Source organism: Pogona vitticeps, chromosome 5, assembly GCF_051106095.1.
Source record: "Pogona vitticeps strain Pit_001003342236 chromosome 5, PviZW2.1, whole genome shotgun sequence".
NCBI classification, from domain to species: Eukaryota; Metazoa; Chordata; class Lepidosauria; order Squamata; family Agamidae; genus Pogona; species Pogona vitticeps.
Window position 1 is genome coordinate 60,660,174 of NC_135787.1, and position 17,166 is coordinate 60,677,339.

Here is a 17,166-nt window from a genome sequence, read left to right on the forward strand (position 1 = left end):
TTTTATTCTAGAGCATGAGGATTAATTAAATTCACCTGAGCTTAAGTAAGATCCTTTAATCACTACATTTTAAAACTTTTTTATATGATAAAACATACATTTCCACAGGATGATCATTAATGCTAAATTTATCATTATGAATAAATTATTTTAGCAGTGGACTGTGGGCTTTTTGTACTACAGTCTATATATCAAGCAATGCCATAAAAGAGATATTGTTGAAAATTACCTTCATCGTGCAGTGTCGAATATACCCAAGGTATATGTCTCAGCAAAATTGTTACATCACTTTGCTCAGTTTTTCTCTATGCTTTGTTTTCATACCATTTGCTAATTATCTCCAAATGTAGTTGTAATAATTATCCACTGTATTGAGAGATTTAGGTCCTTTTTTAATTGGGGGAAATTAACTGAGACTCCATTAATTTCCCCATATCATAACAAAATCCCACATAGTGGGCAAAATCCTGGTGGCGTAAGATTGCTAGGTATAATTTTGATCACACGCTGGAAGCACTTGATTTAACATGATTAAAAGCTTCCAGTTCCCCCTCCTTTTATGTTCCAGAGCTTTCAGGGGCTCCCTTTTGCTGTGGGGAAGCTGTTGGGAGCTTTGGGACAAAGGGAAAGAGCCTTTAATAGTAAAATTTGCCACCATATCATTGCTGCTGGGAACAGGCCACCAAAAGCAAATCAGTGGTCCTATTCCTCTATTAAAGCCCCTCCTATCCCAAAGGCTTCTCCAGATCAAAATGGGGTTCTAGGGAGCCTTTGAACCTGAAAAGAGGAGGAATAGGCAGCTTTCATTTACATTAAATTAATTGCTTCCAGGTTATGGCAGTGCAAAGTTACATAACAAAATTTCGCCCACTGTTTTGCAGTGAGATTTCAACTTGTTAACATTTCTCACAGCATGCAATAATCCGGACATAATATTAATTTTTAAAACTACCAGTGTTATAAGAGTGAGTACAGCTCTCTCAATTTTCATCTGAGGAAGTGGCCTGTGTTCCATGAAAGTTTATGTCAAATAACACTAAATCTTTTGATCCATTTCCAACAAAGGCTACCAAAAAAGACAGTGAATGGCAACAGAACTCCATTCTTTTACATTATTCTGAGTCTCATCATTGTCACTCAGTTTTTTAATAGATGAAAACCTGCTGTCTACTACAGAGAGAATATAAAACTGTAGCTCCCCAACTCTTACTATAAGTGCATAATAATTTTATTTAATCCAGACGTTGAGATGAGCAAATGGATTCAAAAGTATAAATCTCTTCCCCCAATCAATTCCCAATTTCTGTCAGTTTCCCTTGGTTTCAGTTTCAATGCAGCCAGAAATTGCTTACTGTTTTCTACTATCAGACATGTTTGTGATCCACAGAAAGGCCGTTCGCGTTATACAAAAGGGCATTTAAAATAAGTATCAGTTCCATGGTATGATGTTGCGATGAAACCTGATGGAGGCAGGAGAAATACTTCTCATCATGGCATCCCAATTGCACTGAAATTGTTCAGGCAGATTGTTGTGTGCCCTTGTATTGTGTGGACCTGATCTTTGCCTGTTTTCTTTGAGAAGAATTTGCTTTTTTTAAATGGGAAAAAAAAGTGGATATGTATGGTTTTAATCCATGAATCTTTGTTTAAGTGCCTTTCGGTAGAAAACAAATACTGCAGAATGAGACATTTTCCTCTTATCATTCATCCCAGTGTGCTCCAAATAATAGCAGTTCCAAAACAGTGCTCTCTTGCTGCCCTGTCACCCAAGGAAAAGCCGAGTTATGTCTGACCTATTCCAATTGCTCTTATTTGAGGAAAGCCAGGTGGCAGGAAATGTTCTGCAGATGCTTGCAGGGTGGTATATCCAACTTTGACTTCACTCCCTTGAAGTAGAAGTGTGACCTTTTTCTTTAATGTGAGCAGAATTGGCTCTCATCCTGCTTCCTTGTGGATATAAAAGTACAAAAGCCTGCTGTTAGGAATAGATGGCCTGTGAAACCTCCAGTGGGCTGAAATTTACCCATGTAGCCTTAATTTATATACCTGTTGGTGACCTATCATACAGTGAATCTTGTTTCTCTTAACAGCCATAGAGTGAAAGCCTGTTTTTAAAAAGAAACTGTATGTTTTAGAAATCATTCATTGAAATGATTCTATTTTTTTTCCTGGAACAGATACATTTCAGAAAGTGTATTGTTAGCTTTTCAGGATTCAGATGGTCATATCTCATTTTGTTTTTGTTTTCATATCCAGATATGAACATTGTGGCTGTACGAGGTTTCTCTGAGAGGTGAAAATAAATAGCATTGCTCAATTTTGAGTCTGTAAGTGCTTTTTTAAAGAAAAGCTACACTGAAACTGCTTTGTCCTTGTCCTGCAGTCACAAGGACGGTGTTGATGTGGGCCACGTTTTAGGACTCTGCAGGCTACTCCTGCAGTTTGGGCCACACATTGAGCAATCCTGACTTAAACCTACTGAGCAATTACCTGAAATGTGTTTGTAGATATGACTTTCCTCTCTTGTGAGATTATTTTCCATTACAACTAGTGCTGCTCTTAAATTACAACCACAACCATTACATCCATCCCCTGCTTTTATCCTTTCTGACTGTTGATTCATTATGAAACCTATTTCATGCTTTGTGTTTGCTTTTATGACTACTTCTCCTCCAAAAAAAACACATGAATTTTATTTTTGCATAAGTAGATGTGGATTCAAATGTAAATGGGAAAGGAATAGAAAAGGTCCCCTTCTTTTGTTGACTAAAAATTTTCCAAAAGCTAAAGTTTTGTTCTCCTTCTCAAGATGTTTAGTGCCCTTTCTGGTGAATCTTACACAGGAAAGATGCCATTCTGGCAGGAGTTGTAACAATCCTGCACAACATGGTGCCACTCGTATTCTTTCTGGTGATTTCCATGAGGAAAAACACCAGTCTCTATGGGACCTGTAATCTGTTGAGCCTAGCACTTTCAGAAAAAACATGACCACAAGATTGGTGAGATTTCTTGGGGGAGAGGAATATTGCACAGAGAAATCATGCTGCAAAGAAAAAAAACATTATTTTTTAAAGTGCCCTTTGGGAGTGAGAAGCTGTGAGATTTTCTTATCCAACCATTACTTCTTTTGATTTGAACCCTATTTATCAATTGATGCCCATATTCCCCACCCCACACCCCAGCACCACACTGTTAACTCATGTTTAACGTGCTTCTCTAAGACTACTGGATCCTTTTCACACAATAATGCCAAGCTCTGTCTCACCTATCCAGAATTTGTGCATCTGATTTTTCCTTCCTAAACACAGAATGTCCATTTTCTTTCTTTTGGCCCAGTTCTTCAATCTGCCAAGATCATTTTAATCCTAATTTTGTCTCTTGAGGTATTAGCTTCCTCTCCCAATTTAGTGTCATGTGCCCTTACATGGGCATTTCCCTATATTCTTTCATCTATATAACTTATAAAGATGTTGAACAACACCAGACCCTGGGAAAAACGCTGCAGTACCCCTGGATAGTTGTTTATAGAATGGCAAGGTATCACTGGTGAGCAGTCTTTGGGCACAGCCTTTTATAGCTTTTCATAGTGCTCACAGACCAACTGGTTTATTGATTTACTTTAGAACAATTCCTACCATCAACATCAAACTCACTGGTCAACAGCTGTGCAAGGACTCTCTTTCTTGCTTTTGAAGATGATCTTTGGCCACCTCCAATGTCCTGTAACCATGCTTGCTGTTCAAGAAGTCTCAACAACTATAATCAGAGGTGTTGAGAATATATATATATACATACATACATACATACATACATACATACATACATACATACATACATACATACATACATACATACATACATACATACATACACATACACATACATTCATACATACATACATACATACATACATATATATATATATATATATATACACACACACACATACACATATACATACACATACACATACACATATACATATACATATACATATATATATATACATATACATATACATATATGTGTGTGTGTGTGTGTGTGTGTGTGTGTGTGTGTGTGTGTGTGTGTGTGTGTGTGTGTATATCTTCAACTTTCTTCATCTACTTCATCTAGACTTGAAGATTCAACTTTTTAAAAAGTAGGTATGTGTCTCTGTTGCCTCTTAAAATACCTTGGATTACACTCGCCTGCTTGCATTAGCCATTCTGTTCCTGCCAAGTGGAACAGTTAAATACATACTCATTGAATTATATCATAATTGTCTCTCATTACAACATACCACATATGAAAACTACCTCTTCTCTAAGAAATTTTCAAATCCTTTCAGTAATATATTTTAGGACAGCAGCAAGACTGCTCCCTCAGACACTTTCTGCAGACTGGATGATATAAGGAGACCTCTACCATAAGGACGTGCACTTACACTGAACCCTCCCTGGATATCATCCCAGTTTTCTGAGACGCTGCTAAAAGAAGAGGTTGTCAGGCTATCCCCTCAGTTGGACATTGGTGAAAGCCTATGTGTGGTTCTGAATGTACTGTGGTGCTGGTTTATATTATCCTTCATGTTATCTTTAATGCTGCAACTGACATATCCAGCTGGCCTTCCTTCTTCCAGATTGCTTTGCTTTTTATACAAGCAGAGAAGGTGCTTTAACTAAATGAACACTTTTGCAACTGTGTTTCTGCAGAAACCACACAGATAGAGGATCCCAGAAAACAATGGAGGCAAGAACAAGAGAAAATGCTAAAAGATTACCTTACAGTAGCACAAGATGCACTTAATACTCAAAAAGAATTGTACCATGTGAAAGAACAGAGACTGGCACTTGCCTTAGATGAATATGTGAAGTTGAATGATGCTTATAAGGAGAAATCTAGCTCTCGAACAAGCTGTAAGTATCTGACAAGAATGCTGTTTGTAACATAATACTCTGCCTCTGTTTTGTGTTTTTGTTTCCATTTTTCCAGTTCAAGAGAGAGGAAGACTTAGACTGACTGCTGGTACAGTAGTTAAATCGTCTTCTGATTCTGTGAGCCACAGCAGTCGGTTGGGAATATGGTAGTTCATTTGTTTGCCAGGGTAAATGGGGGTGGGGTAGTAAATGAATCATATGCTAGTCTCTTTAAAGTTCAGTTTTGCAGAAAAGAAAAGGAGCGTCCCTAAGACGTAAACTTTCTCTCACATATCTAGAGCCAAATTAAGAGGCTAATGATACAGCATTTACAATACAGCCAACATTTGTCAGCAGACAATGTGGATCGCAATCCTCTAGTATTCTGAATGATGTATCAGAAACATATGGAGCCTCAAACATTAAAAAAGGGAGATGATTTCAACTGAGTAGTACTGTAGTGTCTGTATGCAGGAATAATAGATCTTTACAGTGGACCCTTGACTTACAGACGGCTTGACTTACAGACTTTTTGAGTTACAGACTTCTCTGGCCACAAAATTTAGGTTTGACTTGCAGACTGAGATTTGACTTACAGAATGGAACAAAAACGGCCTGTTACGGGATTAATCGGTTTTCAATGCACTGTAGGTCAATGGAGACTTGATTTACAGACTTTTTGACTTGAGAACCGCCTTCCAATACGGATTAAGTTCTCAAGTCAAGACCCCACTGTATAAAGAATTCCAATGTAGTGGGATCTAGTCCATGAAAGCAAATACCAGCAGGACTTTTAATATTTATGTAATCATAATTCCGTAAGACTAGCATTGTAAGTATGAGTTGGAACAAAGGTTGGACTTCCCCTTGCCTGTCCTCCACATGGCGGAGAGTACTATTCCAGTGAATATTGCACAAAAGCTGGCTTGTGGTTTAAAGCAAGTGCTGTTGTGTTTCAAAACGAGTCAACTTTAAACATTAGATGATGTTAGCCATTTGGCCAGAGACAAGTACATTTAATACTATAACCTCTGCTTCAAATGTAACAAGCCAACTTTCATGAAAAGTGAAAGTTAAACTTAGCAAGAGTTCTTTTTCCACCGAGCTTCAGAGGATGAGAGGCAGGGGGATGTCTTAATGAAAGGCTTTGATTGGGCTCATTCCAGTTAGTGCATCTAGTGCTGAAGTCTGTCTTAGTATTATGTGCAAATCCCTCCTTAATCTCAAGAGGTGAGGGGTTAATGTTATTGAGCAAAGTTATAAAAATATTAGGTCCTTAAGGATGGAACAGTAGAACGATCTTCCAACTGGTTATCTCGCTCTCACTCTCTTTCTCCCCCTCCTTTTCCCCCCTTAATAAGTGTTCTCAAGCTCATCATCCAGCACTAAGTATGATCCTGATATCCTGAAGGCAGAAATCTCCACTACAAGACTAAGGGTAAGAATGCTTAATTTGAGAGTTACTGTAAAATGTTACATATGGTGGTTTTTTTGCAGATTTTTTTTGATCCAGATACTGAAATGCTCAGATATTCAAACCGAACATTTGCTCACAATGAACACATGTACCTATGTGAAGCCAGGTTTTGTAAACAGCAACTGTGTTAATAACATAACCATCACTTCTCAAATGTATGGCTAAGGTCAAGCATAAAACCATAGCCTTTGGCTTAGGGGTTTCATGTTCATTGGTAGTATGCAGAGATGCACATTTCAGATGTGATTTTGGTACCTGATCAGAAATTTTAATTTTCCAGTGCAGTTCATATTGTAGTATATATAGTCTGGACTGCCAGATGGGAAATTTCTTGGATCCTGAGTTAGCAAAGTGTAGATTCTGCTGTACTGCCAACTTTTCTCTCCCAGCCCCTCTGCCCCAAAGTGGCCTTTGGGAATCCTTCCCACTTAACTCTGTGCTCCCTCTTTCTCTGTCAGCCTGTGTCACCAGGTGCTGTCTCTCTAAAATATGAACAGGTGGCATGCACACATAACCAGTGACAAATTAACTTAGCAAGTAAATGTGAATTTCAGGTTTAATTACTGTAACAAGGTTATCCAAATAAAGAAGTGTCTTTTGATCTGGCATGTCTTTTACATTAGTTGCTTGTTTGTGAACATCAAGAGGAAGATAGGATTCCTTTGAGTTTGACAAATAGTAACGAGGGCTTATTTATGTGTGATACTGAAGCTGATACTGTTGAAACGAAGAGGGTCTGCTAGCACACATAGCTGAACACTGTTATAAATACTGTACACATCTAGGAACAGTTAGTCCTTTCTTGAACAGTTAGTTCTCACCATAAATATTAATATATCCAAAAGTGGAACTTGCAAAAGCTGATGGATTTCTAGTATGTGAATGCTAATAATGTTAATAGTGACTGACAATACTAAAAATAGAATACAACCGTAGGGCCTGGTTTATACATGGTTTGGAGCACAGGAAAGATACTTGCCTACTTACCTCCATATGTATTCCACTTGCTATGCCATCCTATTTATTAGGGACCTGACATGGACACTAGTTAATTCATATGTAACCGCCTGGCGGTTTTAAGTTCAGTGGTCCATTCTGCACATTTCCACCTTCGGCGGATTGCCCAGCTGCGTCCCTATCTTGATATGGGGGCACTCACCACTTTGGTCCATGCACTTGTAGTCTCACGATTAGGCTACTGTAATGTGCTCTACGTGGAGCTGCCTTTGAGACTGGTGCGGAAACTTCAGATGGTATAGAATGTGGTGGCCAGATTTCTTACTGGAGTGAAAAGGTACCATCATATTTCCCCCACTCTGGCTGCCTTGCATTGGCTGCCCATTCATTTCCGTGCTAATTTCAAAGTTCTTACAATTACATATAAAGCCCTAAACAGTTTAGGACCTCGATATCTGGCAGAGTGCCTTCTCCCACCCAGTTTTGCCAGAGTCACTCATTCCAGCCAGGCCAGATTGCTGAGGGGCCTAACGCTGAGGGAGGTCTGGAAGGAAAGAACGAGGAACCGACCCTTCTCAGCAGTGGCCCGTCACCTTTGGAACAACTTGCCAGTGGAGATCCACCTGTCTCCCTCTCTAGGTGTTTTCAGGAATAAACTTAAAACCTGGCTATTTGGGCAGGCTTTCCCTCCTGTTGTTTAGTTATTAAGTCGTGTCCGACTCTTTGTGACCCCATGGACCAGAGCACGCCAGGCCCTCCTATCTTCCACTGCCTCCCGGAGTGGAAGACATTTCCACCTTCGGCAGATTTCCCTCTTGCCGTATCTTAATTTCTTATACTTTCGCCACCTTGGATCTATAATATATATTTATTGGTTTTATTGTTTTTAAATTTGTACGACACCCATTGTAGACCGGAGGGAGGGAGGGAGGGAGGGAGGGAGGATGGATGGGTGGATGGATGGATGGAATAGCACAATTCGAAAATGCATTTGAATGTGGTGGGTATATGAGGCATGCAATACATGCATAAACAAGTGCTTTCTTTGTATATATGCGGTGTGTGTGTACATGTCAAGAAGAAAAATGTATGTGGCTGTTTTTTAGAGATATGTTTCATTTTTGCCCCGCATTAGAAACCATCACCCAGCATATGAAAAGCTGGTCTATCACAAAGAAGAAGGCTTGGTTTATTCTATTCCATGAAATTTCAGCTTTCCGCATGCAGAGATATTTTAACATAGAAAATTGAATTTATTTTTGAATTTATTTATTACGGTTGGGTGACCAGCTCATAAAACATATTTATGGCTAAATATATATAAAATGCAGTTTTAAAAGTGTACAACAGATACAATAATTTTAAAAGTGTATGAACAGATACGATAATTGTGTACTGGTTATAAAATACGGGGAGAATCAAATACAGCATTCTTATAGCTATCCTTTGAACCATTAGATTGTCTAGGGCAAACTGGTTTGGACAGAGTCTTTGGGTTATAGGGAGTCCTTCCTACATATTTGTAAAGATTTGTAAACATTTCCTCCCTTCGGTTGGGACCACAACCTTTCTCTGTGCTCGACAATAAACCACCCTCCTGCTAAAACTAGTCAACCTGTGAACTCAGGTGACTATAAGGGAGTGCTGTGCCATTGCTGCTGCACAAAATTTTGCCGCAGAGCATGTAATAAGGGAGTCTTGATTGGAAAGAAGTTACTTGATGTAAAATTCATCAGGTCTCCCTGGATATCTGAGAATGATTGGGCTCAGGAGGTTGGTGCATAGATCTCTATAGAAAAGACAGTACAGTAGGACATGTTTCCACTTGGCCATCATTACACGGACACAGGCAATCCAAGATAGGTATACAGTATGTTGAAATTTTCCCTCCATGAGCTTAGAAGGTAAAACATTAAGTCTTGCTAATGTGAAGGCTCTTCTGGTCTTTGTTGACATTGTACTCGTCAAATATGAAGATAGGCATTATTAGCAACAACACTGTATTTGCCTGACTGGCTCATATGCTCTTGAAGTTCTATGTACCAGGTTCTTTGTTTGAGTGGTACTTTAGCTTTTGCCTCATTGCCAAAAGAACATTGGCGGAAAAACCCATTTGCCTTATTTCTTTTGTAAGTTGTAGTTTCCATTCTGATTGAAAGGAGTCAAAAAGTAACATCTGTGCCAAGCCTTCTGAAGAGAAGAGACACTTTAGCCAGTAATTAAACATATGGCACGTGCTCTTATGGCAATTAGGCCAGCTTCCAAACAAAGGGCTACATTAGGTGTACAGGGGGGTATGATCAGAATAGATCTCAAATATTTTGGTTTGAACTACCTCAAGAAGACATGTTAATGCCGCTGCACTTTTATGAGCATTCAGTGCTGCATGCTTCATGTGGGGGCCCCAGGAACCCAAGGTGTGAAAAATTATGCCCAAGTATTTGTAGCTATAAACCTGCTCTATGGGATGACCAATGATAGCCCAATTGTGCTTCACTGTTCTTCTACTCACCACAAGAACTTTGGTCTTCTGGTAATTAATTACTAACTGCTCTCGATTACAGTAGGAAGAAAGCCCCCTCAAGAGTCTTCTCAGTCCCACACATGTTAATGAGAGTAGAACCGCATCATCTGCATAAAGCAGCATTGATACATGATGTGAGTGCAGTTTGGGGGGGGGGGGATGAAATTCAGGCTTAGATAAATCTTAATATAGAAGTTAAACAAGTTGGGAGCCATTATACAACACTGTTTAACCCCATTGAAAACTGGGATTGGATTGGATAGAACTCCAGCTGGATTAGAGAGGACTCTCAGGTGGGTATTTTCATATAGCCATCTTATTAGCAGAAGCTGCCGTTTCTCTATATTCGTAGATTCAAATTTGGCCCAAAGTTTATTTCTTGGGATAAGATCAAAGGCGGACTTAAAATCAATAAAGGCTGTATACAAGGTGCCTCTTTGGTGGAGGGGAGTATTTATGAGCTACTGTATATATTGTTGAATAAAGCCCTGATCCAAGATAGACTTTCCTGGCCTAAGTGCCGCCTACACATCGGTCAATATATTTTCTGCTTGAAGCCAGTCCGAAAGCCTCCCCAGTAGATATCTTGCATATAACTTACTCATTGTACTAAGTAGGCTTAAAAAAAGGTAAAGGTTCCCCTTGACAATTTTTGTCCAGTCGTGTTCGACTCTAGGGGGTGGTGCTCATCCCCGTTTCCAAGCCATAGAGCCAGCGGTTGTCCGGAGACAATCTTCCGTGGTCACCTGGCCAGTGCGACTTAGACACGGAATGCTGTTTACCTTCCCACCGAGGTGGTCCCTATTTATCTACTTGCATTTGCATGCTTTCGAAACGCTAGGTTGGCGAGAGCTGGGATAAGTGACGGGCGCTCACTCCGTCACGTGGATTCGATCTTACGACTGCTTGGTCTTCTGACACTGCAGCGCAGGCTTCTGCGGTTTAGCCCATAGTGTCACCACGTCCCCTTGACTAAGTAGGCTTATCAGACAGTAATTAGCAGGTTCTCTTCTATTGCCTCATTTAAATATTGGCACTATAATGGCTATTTTAACATAGAAAAGCATTCAGTGAATCTGTGCTGCCTCTCCCCCCCCCCCCATTAACCTATACTATCCTCTTCCTATTAATTGAATAAACTCTGTGGCAGCTGGAGAAATATCCTTTCACATTTGTGCCTTCAGGGGCAGCCAGTGTTTCACTAAATTTGACCAAAACTTGTAGATTGGGACATGTATGGGGCAGGTCTTGCAGAGCTGGAATAGGGGACCTGGGGCCTTCTCAGTCTTGTCTTCTTCGAAGTATCCCCCCCATTAGGCAGGCTGTTTAGGAATGGCAGGAATTTAATCAACAGCATCTGGAGAGTTACATATTCCCTGCTGGAGAGTTCTAATATAAACTTTGCTTTGTTTGCTGTTGCACCAGTCCTACTGCTACTCTGCTGTGCCAACATAGCCAAGCAACTTGTGAGGCCTCCCTGCCTTTCCTAAGATATAGATAGGCAGATATAGGAAGCAGGCTTTTATTTAATAAATCGCTGGTAGCAATGGATGAACACAACTTCCATTTAGGCAAGAGGAAGGGCCGGTGAAGGAAGACCACTCCCTCCCTTCCATGACAAGCTGCTTGTTTCTGTGCTAGCCACAGAGGAAGAAACAGAGCATTGAAACCTTAGTTTTAGACCCAATGAGTTAGCATTAAATAGTTAAAGAGTTTTAATTCATTAATGTTAAACTGTTAAAGATTTTTTTTGTTATAATTAAGTTACTAAATTATCAAATTGTAAAACTTGTGGGGGGAACAAGACATATCTGAGATGCCACAACTAACCAAGAATTAGATAGAGTGAATTAGTTATTAACATGTCTCTGTGCTAATTGTTCTGCAGCACATGCCCTGCTGTCTTAAAAGAATCTATTATTTTTGCATCAAAGGTTAAAAAACTAAAGAGGGAACTCTCACAGATGAAGCAAGAATTACTGTATAAGGAGCAAGGCTATGAAACACTGCAACAGTGAGTATAAGAAAATAATTGAAATTGACTTAAATAATTAAATATGCTGCACAGGCCAAACAGAAATATTGCATCCATTTATAGAGAAGCTTTGGAATAAGGAGACAGTTGAGAAAATTTGTCTGCTGACTATGGAAAAAGCTAACCACTCTAAAATATGAATCTTTTTTTAAAAGGGTTGATAGAAAATCAAGTAGTGTAGAAAGGTAACGCTGTTTCTGAAGTTTTGAAGGAGGTTAACTTTGCTGTCTGTGTGCTGTGGAAGAGTGAAGAAGTTTGGGTGGGGAGAAGAAACCCAAAGTATTTATTTTCTGTGTTTCATGAGCCTTTAATTGTGATTGGACCTGAATTGCATTCACTGATGTCATGGAGAAAGATGTGTTATAACAAAAAGATTAAAAACTACAAGAAAGGCAGATCATGCAAATCATGGAAATCCCATGATGCTTAGTCATATTTGCATTTCGTAATGCAAATTCTCATTGCGTTGGGCTGTGCTGAGTAAACTGTGAATGGAAATAGTATGAACTCCTATATCAAGACCATCACAAAAGGAGAAAGTTAGTAGTTTACATGGACTAGGTGGCAAAATAATATTACTTGTGAAGATGCATGTGTATTATTACAGAATTTGCAGTCCATAGCTAAAATACTTTGTTGGAGGAAAGTTGAACAGATAAAGTTTAAGAGACTGAGTATTCAGTCATTTGTTGGCCTGTAGATCATCAGCCTTTACAGTGGTGCCTTGCTTAACGACGATAATCCGTTCCAGGAAAATCGCCGTTAAGCGAAAACATCGTAAAGCAATAAAGAAAGAAACGCATTGAAACTCGTTCAATGCATTCCTATGGGGTAAAAACTCACCATCCAGCGAAGATCCTCCATATGGCAGCCATTTTCGCTGCCTGTATAGCGAGGAATCCATCCCAAAACACAGCCATTTTAATTACTCGGTGGCCATTTTGAAAGCGCCGATCAGCTGTTCTAAAAACGTCATTTTGCAAAGAATTGGTTCCTAAAGCGAAAGTAAAATTCCCCCATTTAGACTATCGTTTTGCTATTGCTATTGCGATCGAAAAAAGATTGTCGTTAAGCAGATTCGTCGTAATGCGTGACAATCGTAAAGCGAGGCGCCACTGTATAATTTTATATGTATTTGTGATTCACTGCAGTAAGGGTATTGGAAAGACTACACCACATTTCTACCCCTGTATGTTGGCTGCCTGTGAAGCTAAGTGAAATTAAAGTTTACATACAGGTCACAGAAGGAAACATTGTAAATTTAAATAAGTATCAGGGAGAGCGTAGCAACATTTCGATGGTTTCTATTTAACCATAACTTAGTATCTACTTCAAGTATACCATTAAGAAAACAGAAACTCGGATCTGAAGCTTAAAAACTTATGCTACAATCCCAAGATTAAAGGTTAGCCAAACATACTGGTTGTATTACATTAAAGTAACAATGAAGTATTGTTTTAAAGCAACTTGGTTGCAAGCAATTCTGATAGGAATCTAAAGCACGTTTGGGAAACTTTCAGTGGCATACCACAGGGAAACAATGGACATTTGTTGTAAAAAATTAGACAGTCAGTTTTTGGCTAGCACTGTTTCCATTTATTGAAACCAGTGACTCTGAATATACTTGTCAGTCTATTTATTTCTACCATATAAAGTTTTATATAGTTGCTGCTTAAAATATGAGACATCATGCTGTGAAGTAGGAGACATGCTGAGTGCTATAAGACTTCTTGTTCAATCACTTGTTTTTATGCATACTCTAGCAAAAGACAAGGTGTCAAAAATTAACCATGATCGGAGAGTCAGTGTTCTGCTGGCTGTAGAAGAAACACATGTTAAATAGGATCCTAGCATTTTCTTTGGCTGGGTTAAGGCTGTTTGGCTAGGTTGAGAAATAATGACAAACTGTAGCTGGCTGAAAATGTGAAGCCAAAGCTTCTGACCCTCTCCAAAACCAGAGAAGAGGCAGAGCTCACAACGCACAAAGCTCATTCAATTAATGTGAACCCATACAGTAGCATTATGGCCAAACAACACCGTTGTAAACCTAAAGATAGGAGTAAGGATGGCAATGATATTAATTGTGCCTCCTCTTTCTCTGGCTGAAGTCTGTTTTGTGCCATGTTAACTTAGCTTAGTTGGCTTACAGCATAGATGGCTATGTGCATAATTCATGCATCTTGGTGAAGTGGTATGACTTACAAGAATGCTCCTGTGTGTCACAAGATAACCTGAGAAGCCGCCCCAAAGGGTGGGGCACGGGGTGTTTAGAACAGAATCACAGTATGTATGTACACATATGAGCCTCATTATAATAATCTTAGAACTGCAGAGCTGGAAGAGACCCTATGGATCATGGACTCCAGCCCCTATCAAGGACGCACAGTGGGGAATCAAGTTCCCAGTGTCTGGCTGCACAGCCACATACCTAAACGACTGAAATATTGGAAACCTGATCATGAAAAATTATGCTAGGCATTATAAATCTTTTCAAATGGGCAGTTCACGTTTTGTTTTCAAAAGAAAAAGTAAACAGCACTTTTGAAAAGATTCAAAGCTGCACATGTGGATTTACCTGTGCAGTAGCCATTGCTCTTTATATTGTAATGGAGTAATAGTTTTTGTTGTCATGATTGTCTCAATCAAAGGGGCCTCTGGCAGTGATTGACTGAGTAGCTCTGATCCCACTTGCTTGGAAACTAATTGGAGATGAAGGATAGAGAAGTAAGGGCATATAAAAACAACATTGGAAGAGGCAGCGTTCCAGAAAAATGAGGAGAATACGAAATGTCAGGAGACAGGAGTCTAGGGCTGAAAGGAAAAACAGCAGGAAAAAATGGCAGGGAATAAAGGTACTCATGGCCAGTAGATGTGAGCAGATTTAAATTCACATAGCCTACAAATTATATACCTGTAAGGTATACCTTACCTTTACCTGTAGGGTTTTGCTTCGCTTTGGTGTGTTGTCATAGGTGGTACACCTAGACTGCAGTAGTGCTCATTAAAGCCAGTGGGAGATTTGTGGCAAATCCATGTGCATAAACTTGGGGCTCCCTTTGCAAGAAAAAAAATTCTGTCATCTCTAACGGCTATGTTTACATTCCTATGTCAAGTAGTTATCTGTCTAATAGTGGTGCAGAGGCACTTTTCTTTAGAAGCACAACAGATTATGTTATTTTTAGAGGGTTTTTTTTAAATTTAGAAGTGATGTGCACATATCCTGTGTATTATTCTGTGTGTGCATTTGGTGCAAGAGATTGCTTCCTATCTTTGCAGTATTTCGCCATTCCTCCCTTGGAGGACATTAACTTGTAACAGAAGCTTATCAGTATTTCTTAATTGTCAACATTTTTTATAGATGGTGCCCTTTGAAGATGCCACGCCCTCCTTTTAGTTTGCTCTATTACATCATTTTAATTACCTGTATGATTTCGATTTTTTTGCTTTAGCTGATTTAGTTATTGTTGACTTTAAATGGTGGTTTTAATTCTGATTTTTAGATGAGTCAGAATCATACTGTATATTTGGGCAGAAGATAACTAGTGGAAGTTCATGTGGTTAGGGATGACAAGGTGTTGGGTGTGTGCTTGAAAGCACAACCAGGGGCGAGACTGACATATGAGTCGCAACTCACCAATTAGCTACAACAACACCTGCAATTCTTCTTATGCATATATTCAACATCTGTTAGGATTCTGGCGATTATGGTTGTATTTAATGTTTTATATTAACTGCTTTGAGTTTCCTGGCTGGACAGTGAGATATTTATAGCAAATAAATAATTTTATACTAATTTTCTTTTATGGCTTTCTTAATTTTTTCCTTTGGAAGATGGAGATGAATTTGGAGATAAATATATAAAAATGATTTTTCCCCAGCACTCCTGCTGTGTTAAGTTCTTTATAATACAGTGGTGCCCCGCTTAACAATTACCCCGCTCCATGACGAATCTGCTTAACGATGAGGTTTTTGTGATCGCTTTTGCGATCACAAATCAATGTTTAAATGGGGAAAATCCGCTTTACAATGGTTGGTTCCCTGCTTTGGGAACCAATTCTAAGCATTACGATGGTTTTAAAAGAGCTGATCGGCAAAGTGGCCGCCCGCTGTGCAAAATGGCTCCCCGCTGTGTTTTAGGACTGATTGCTCGCTTTACAGGCACCAGAAAATGGCCGCCCAATGGAGGATCTTCGCTGGACTGTGAGGTATTTCACCCATTGGAACGTATTGAACGGTTTTCAATGCATTTCAATGGACTTTTTACTTTCACTTGACAACGATTTCGTTCTACAGCGATTTTGCTGGAATGGATTATCATCGTCAAGCGAGGCACCACTGTACTTTCTCCAAGGACTCCTGTAAGAAGATACGTTACAGATCTGGCACTAACGTTAGATATACAGCTATGTGTGTGTATCTGGGAAAAATACACATATGAGTGATAGCGTTTCAGCCATAGTTTCACTTTAAGCTTAGTCACTTCAATCTACATCTCACAAAATCTGCTGCTTATTTTAGAAGGAGTTTATCATGTACATGAGTTGCACCATGATATGCTATGATATTTGTCCTGACTTGCATCAGGGGCAAATGAGATCTCACATGTTCACCTGTGGAAGCAGAACAGCTATTGTGTCTAGAGAAAGACGGGACTAGAAAAAAATGAATGCTATTTTCTTTTGTCTGTATTTTCCCTCCAAGACTTATAGCTCAGAGCACTTCTTAATTAATAGGAAATCATATAGTTTGAAGAACAGAGGAAAATCCAAAAGAAGGGAGGAAATTAAGAAGCAAACAATAATAAAAGTCATTCTTTCCTTCAATAGTGTTGATACTAAATTGTAACCTTGGCATTTGGGAAGTTATCAAGAAAGAAAATAAAGTGTCTGATTCTCCTTTGATACAGTTGGGTCTCGACCTACGGAATTAATCCGTATTGGAATGGGGTCTGTAGGTCGAAAAATGCTCAAGTCAAAAATGCATTCCCCGTAGGAATGTATTGAAAACCAATTAATTTGTAACCGAGAAACACCCCCACACACACACATACAAAATTAAAATAAATGTGAAAAGAAGGCATCCAGAGGCAGATCTGTGGCCTATGGACTGGAAAGGGGAGGCAGGGAAAGCGCCAAATTTGAATTTGACGATTTCCCCGCCTCCCTCTTCTGGTCCATAGGTCGATTTCGCAGCCAGAAGTCGAAGTGAAAATTTGCGGCCGGAGAAGTATGGATCTCAAAAAGTTCGTAAGTGGAGACGACCGTAAGTCGAGACT

The 17,166-nt window shown here is 39.4% G+C and overlaps 1 protein-coding gene across 3 annotated transcripts in view; it reads left to right on the forward strand.

Annotated features, from left to right (window-relative positions):
- WWC2 (WW and C2 domain containing 2) overlaps nt 1-17,166 on the forward strand; it is a 170,795-nt gene that overhangs the window by 79,345 nt on the left and 74,284 nt on the right. For all 3 annotated transcript variants that reach the window (XM_020803006.3, XM_073001419.2, XM_073001418.2), the window contains exons 3-5: nt 4,695-4,898; nt 6,260-6,336; nt 11,791-11,870. In XM_020803006.3, the coding sequence (XP_020658665.2) occupies nt 4,695-4,898; nt 6,260-6,336; nt 11,791-11,870 (361 nt within the window). The remainder of the gene's footprint in view (nt 1-4,694; nt 4,899-6,259; nt 6,337-11,790; nt 11,871-17,166) is intronic.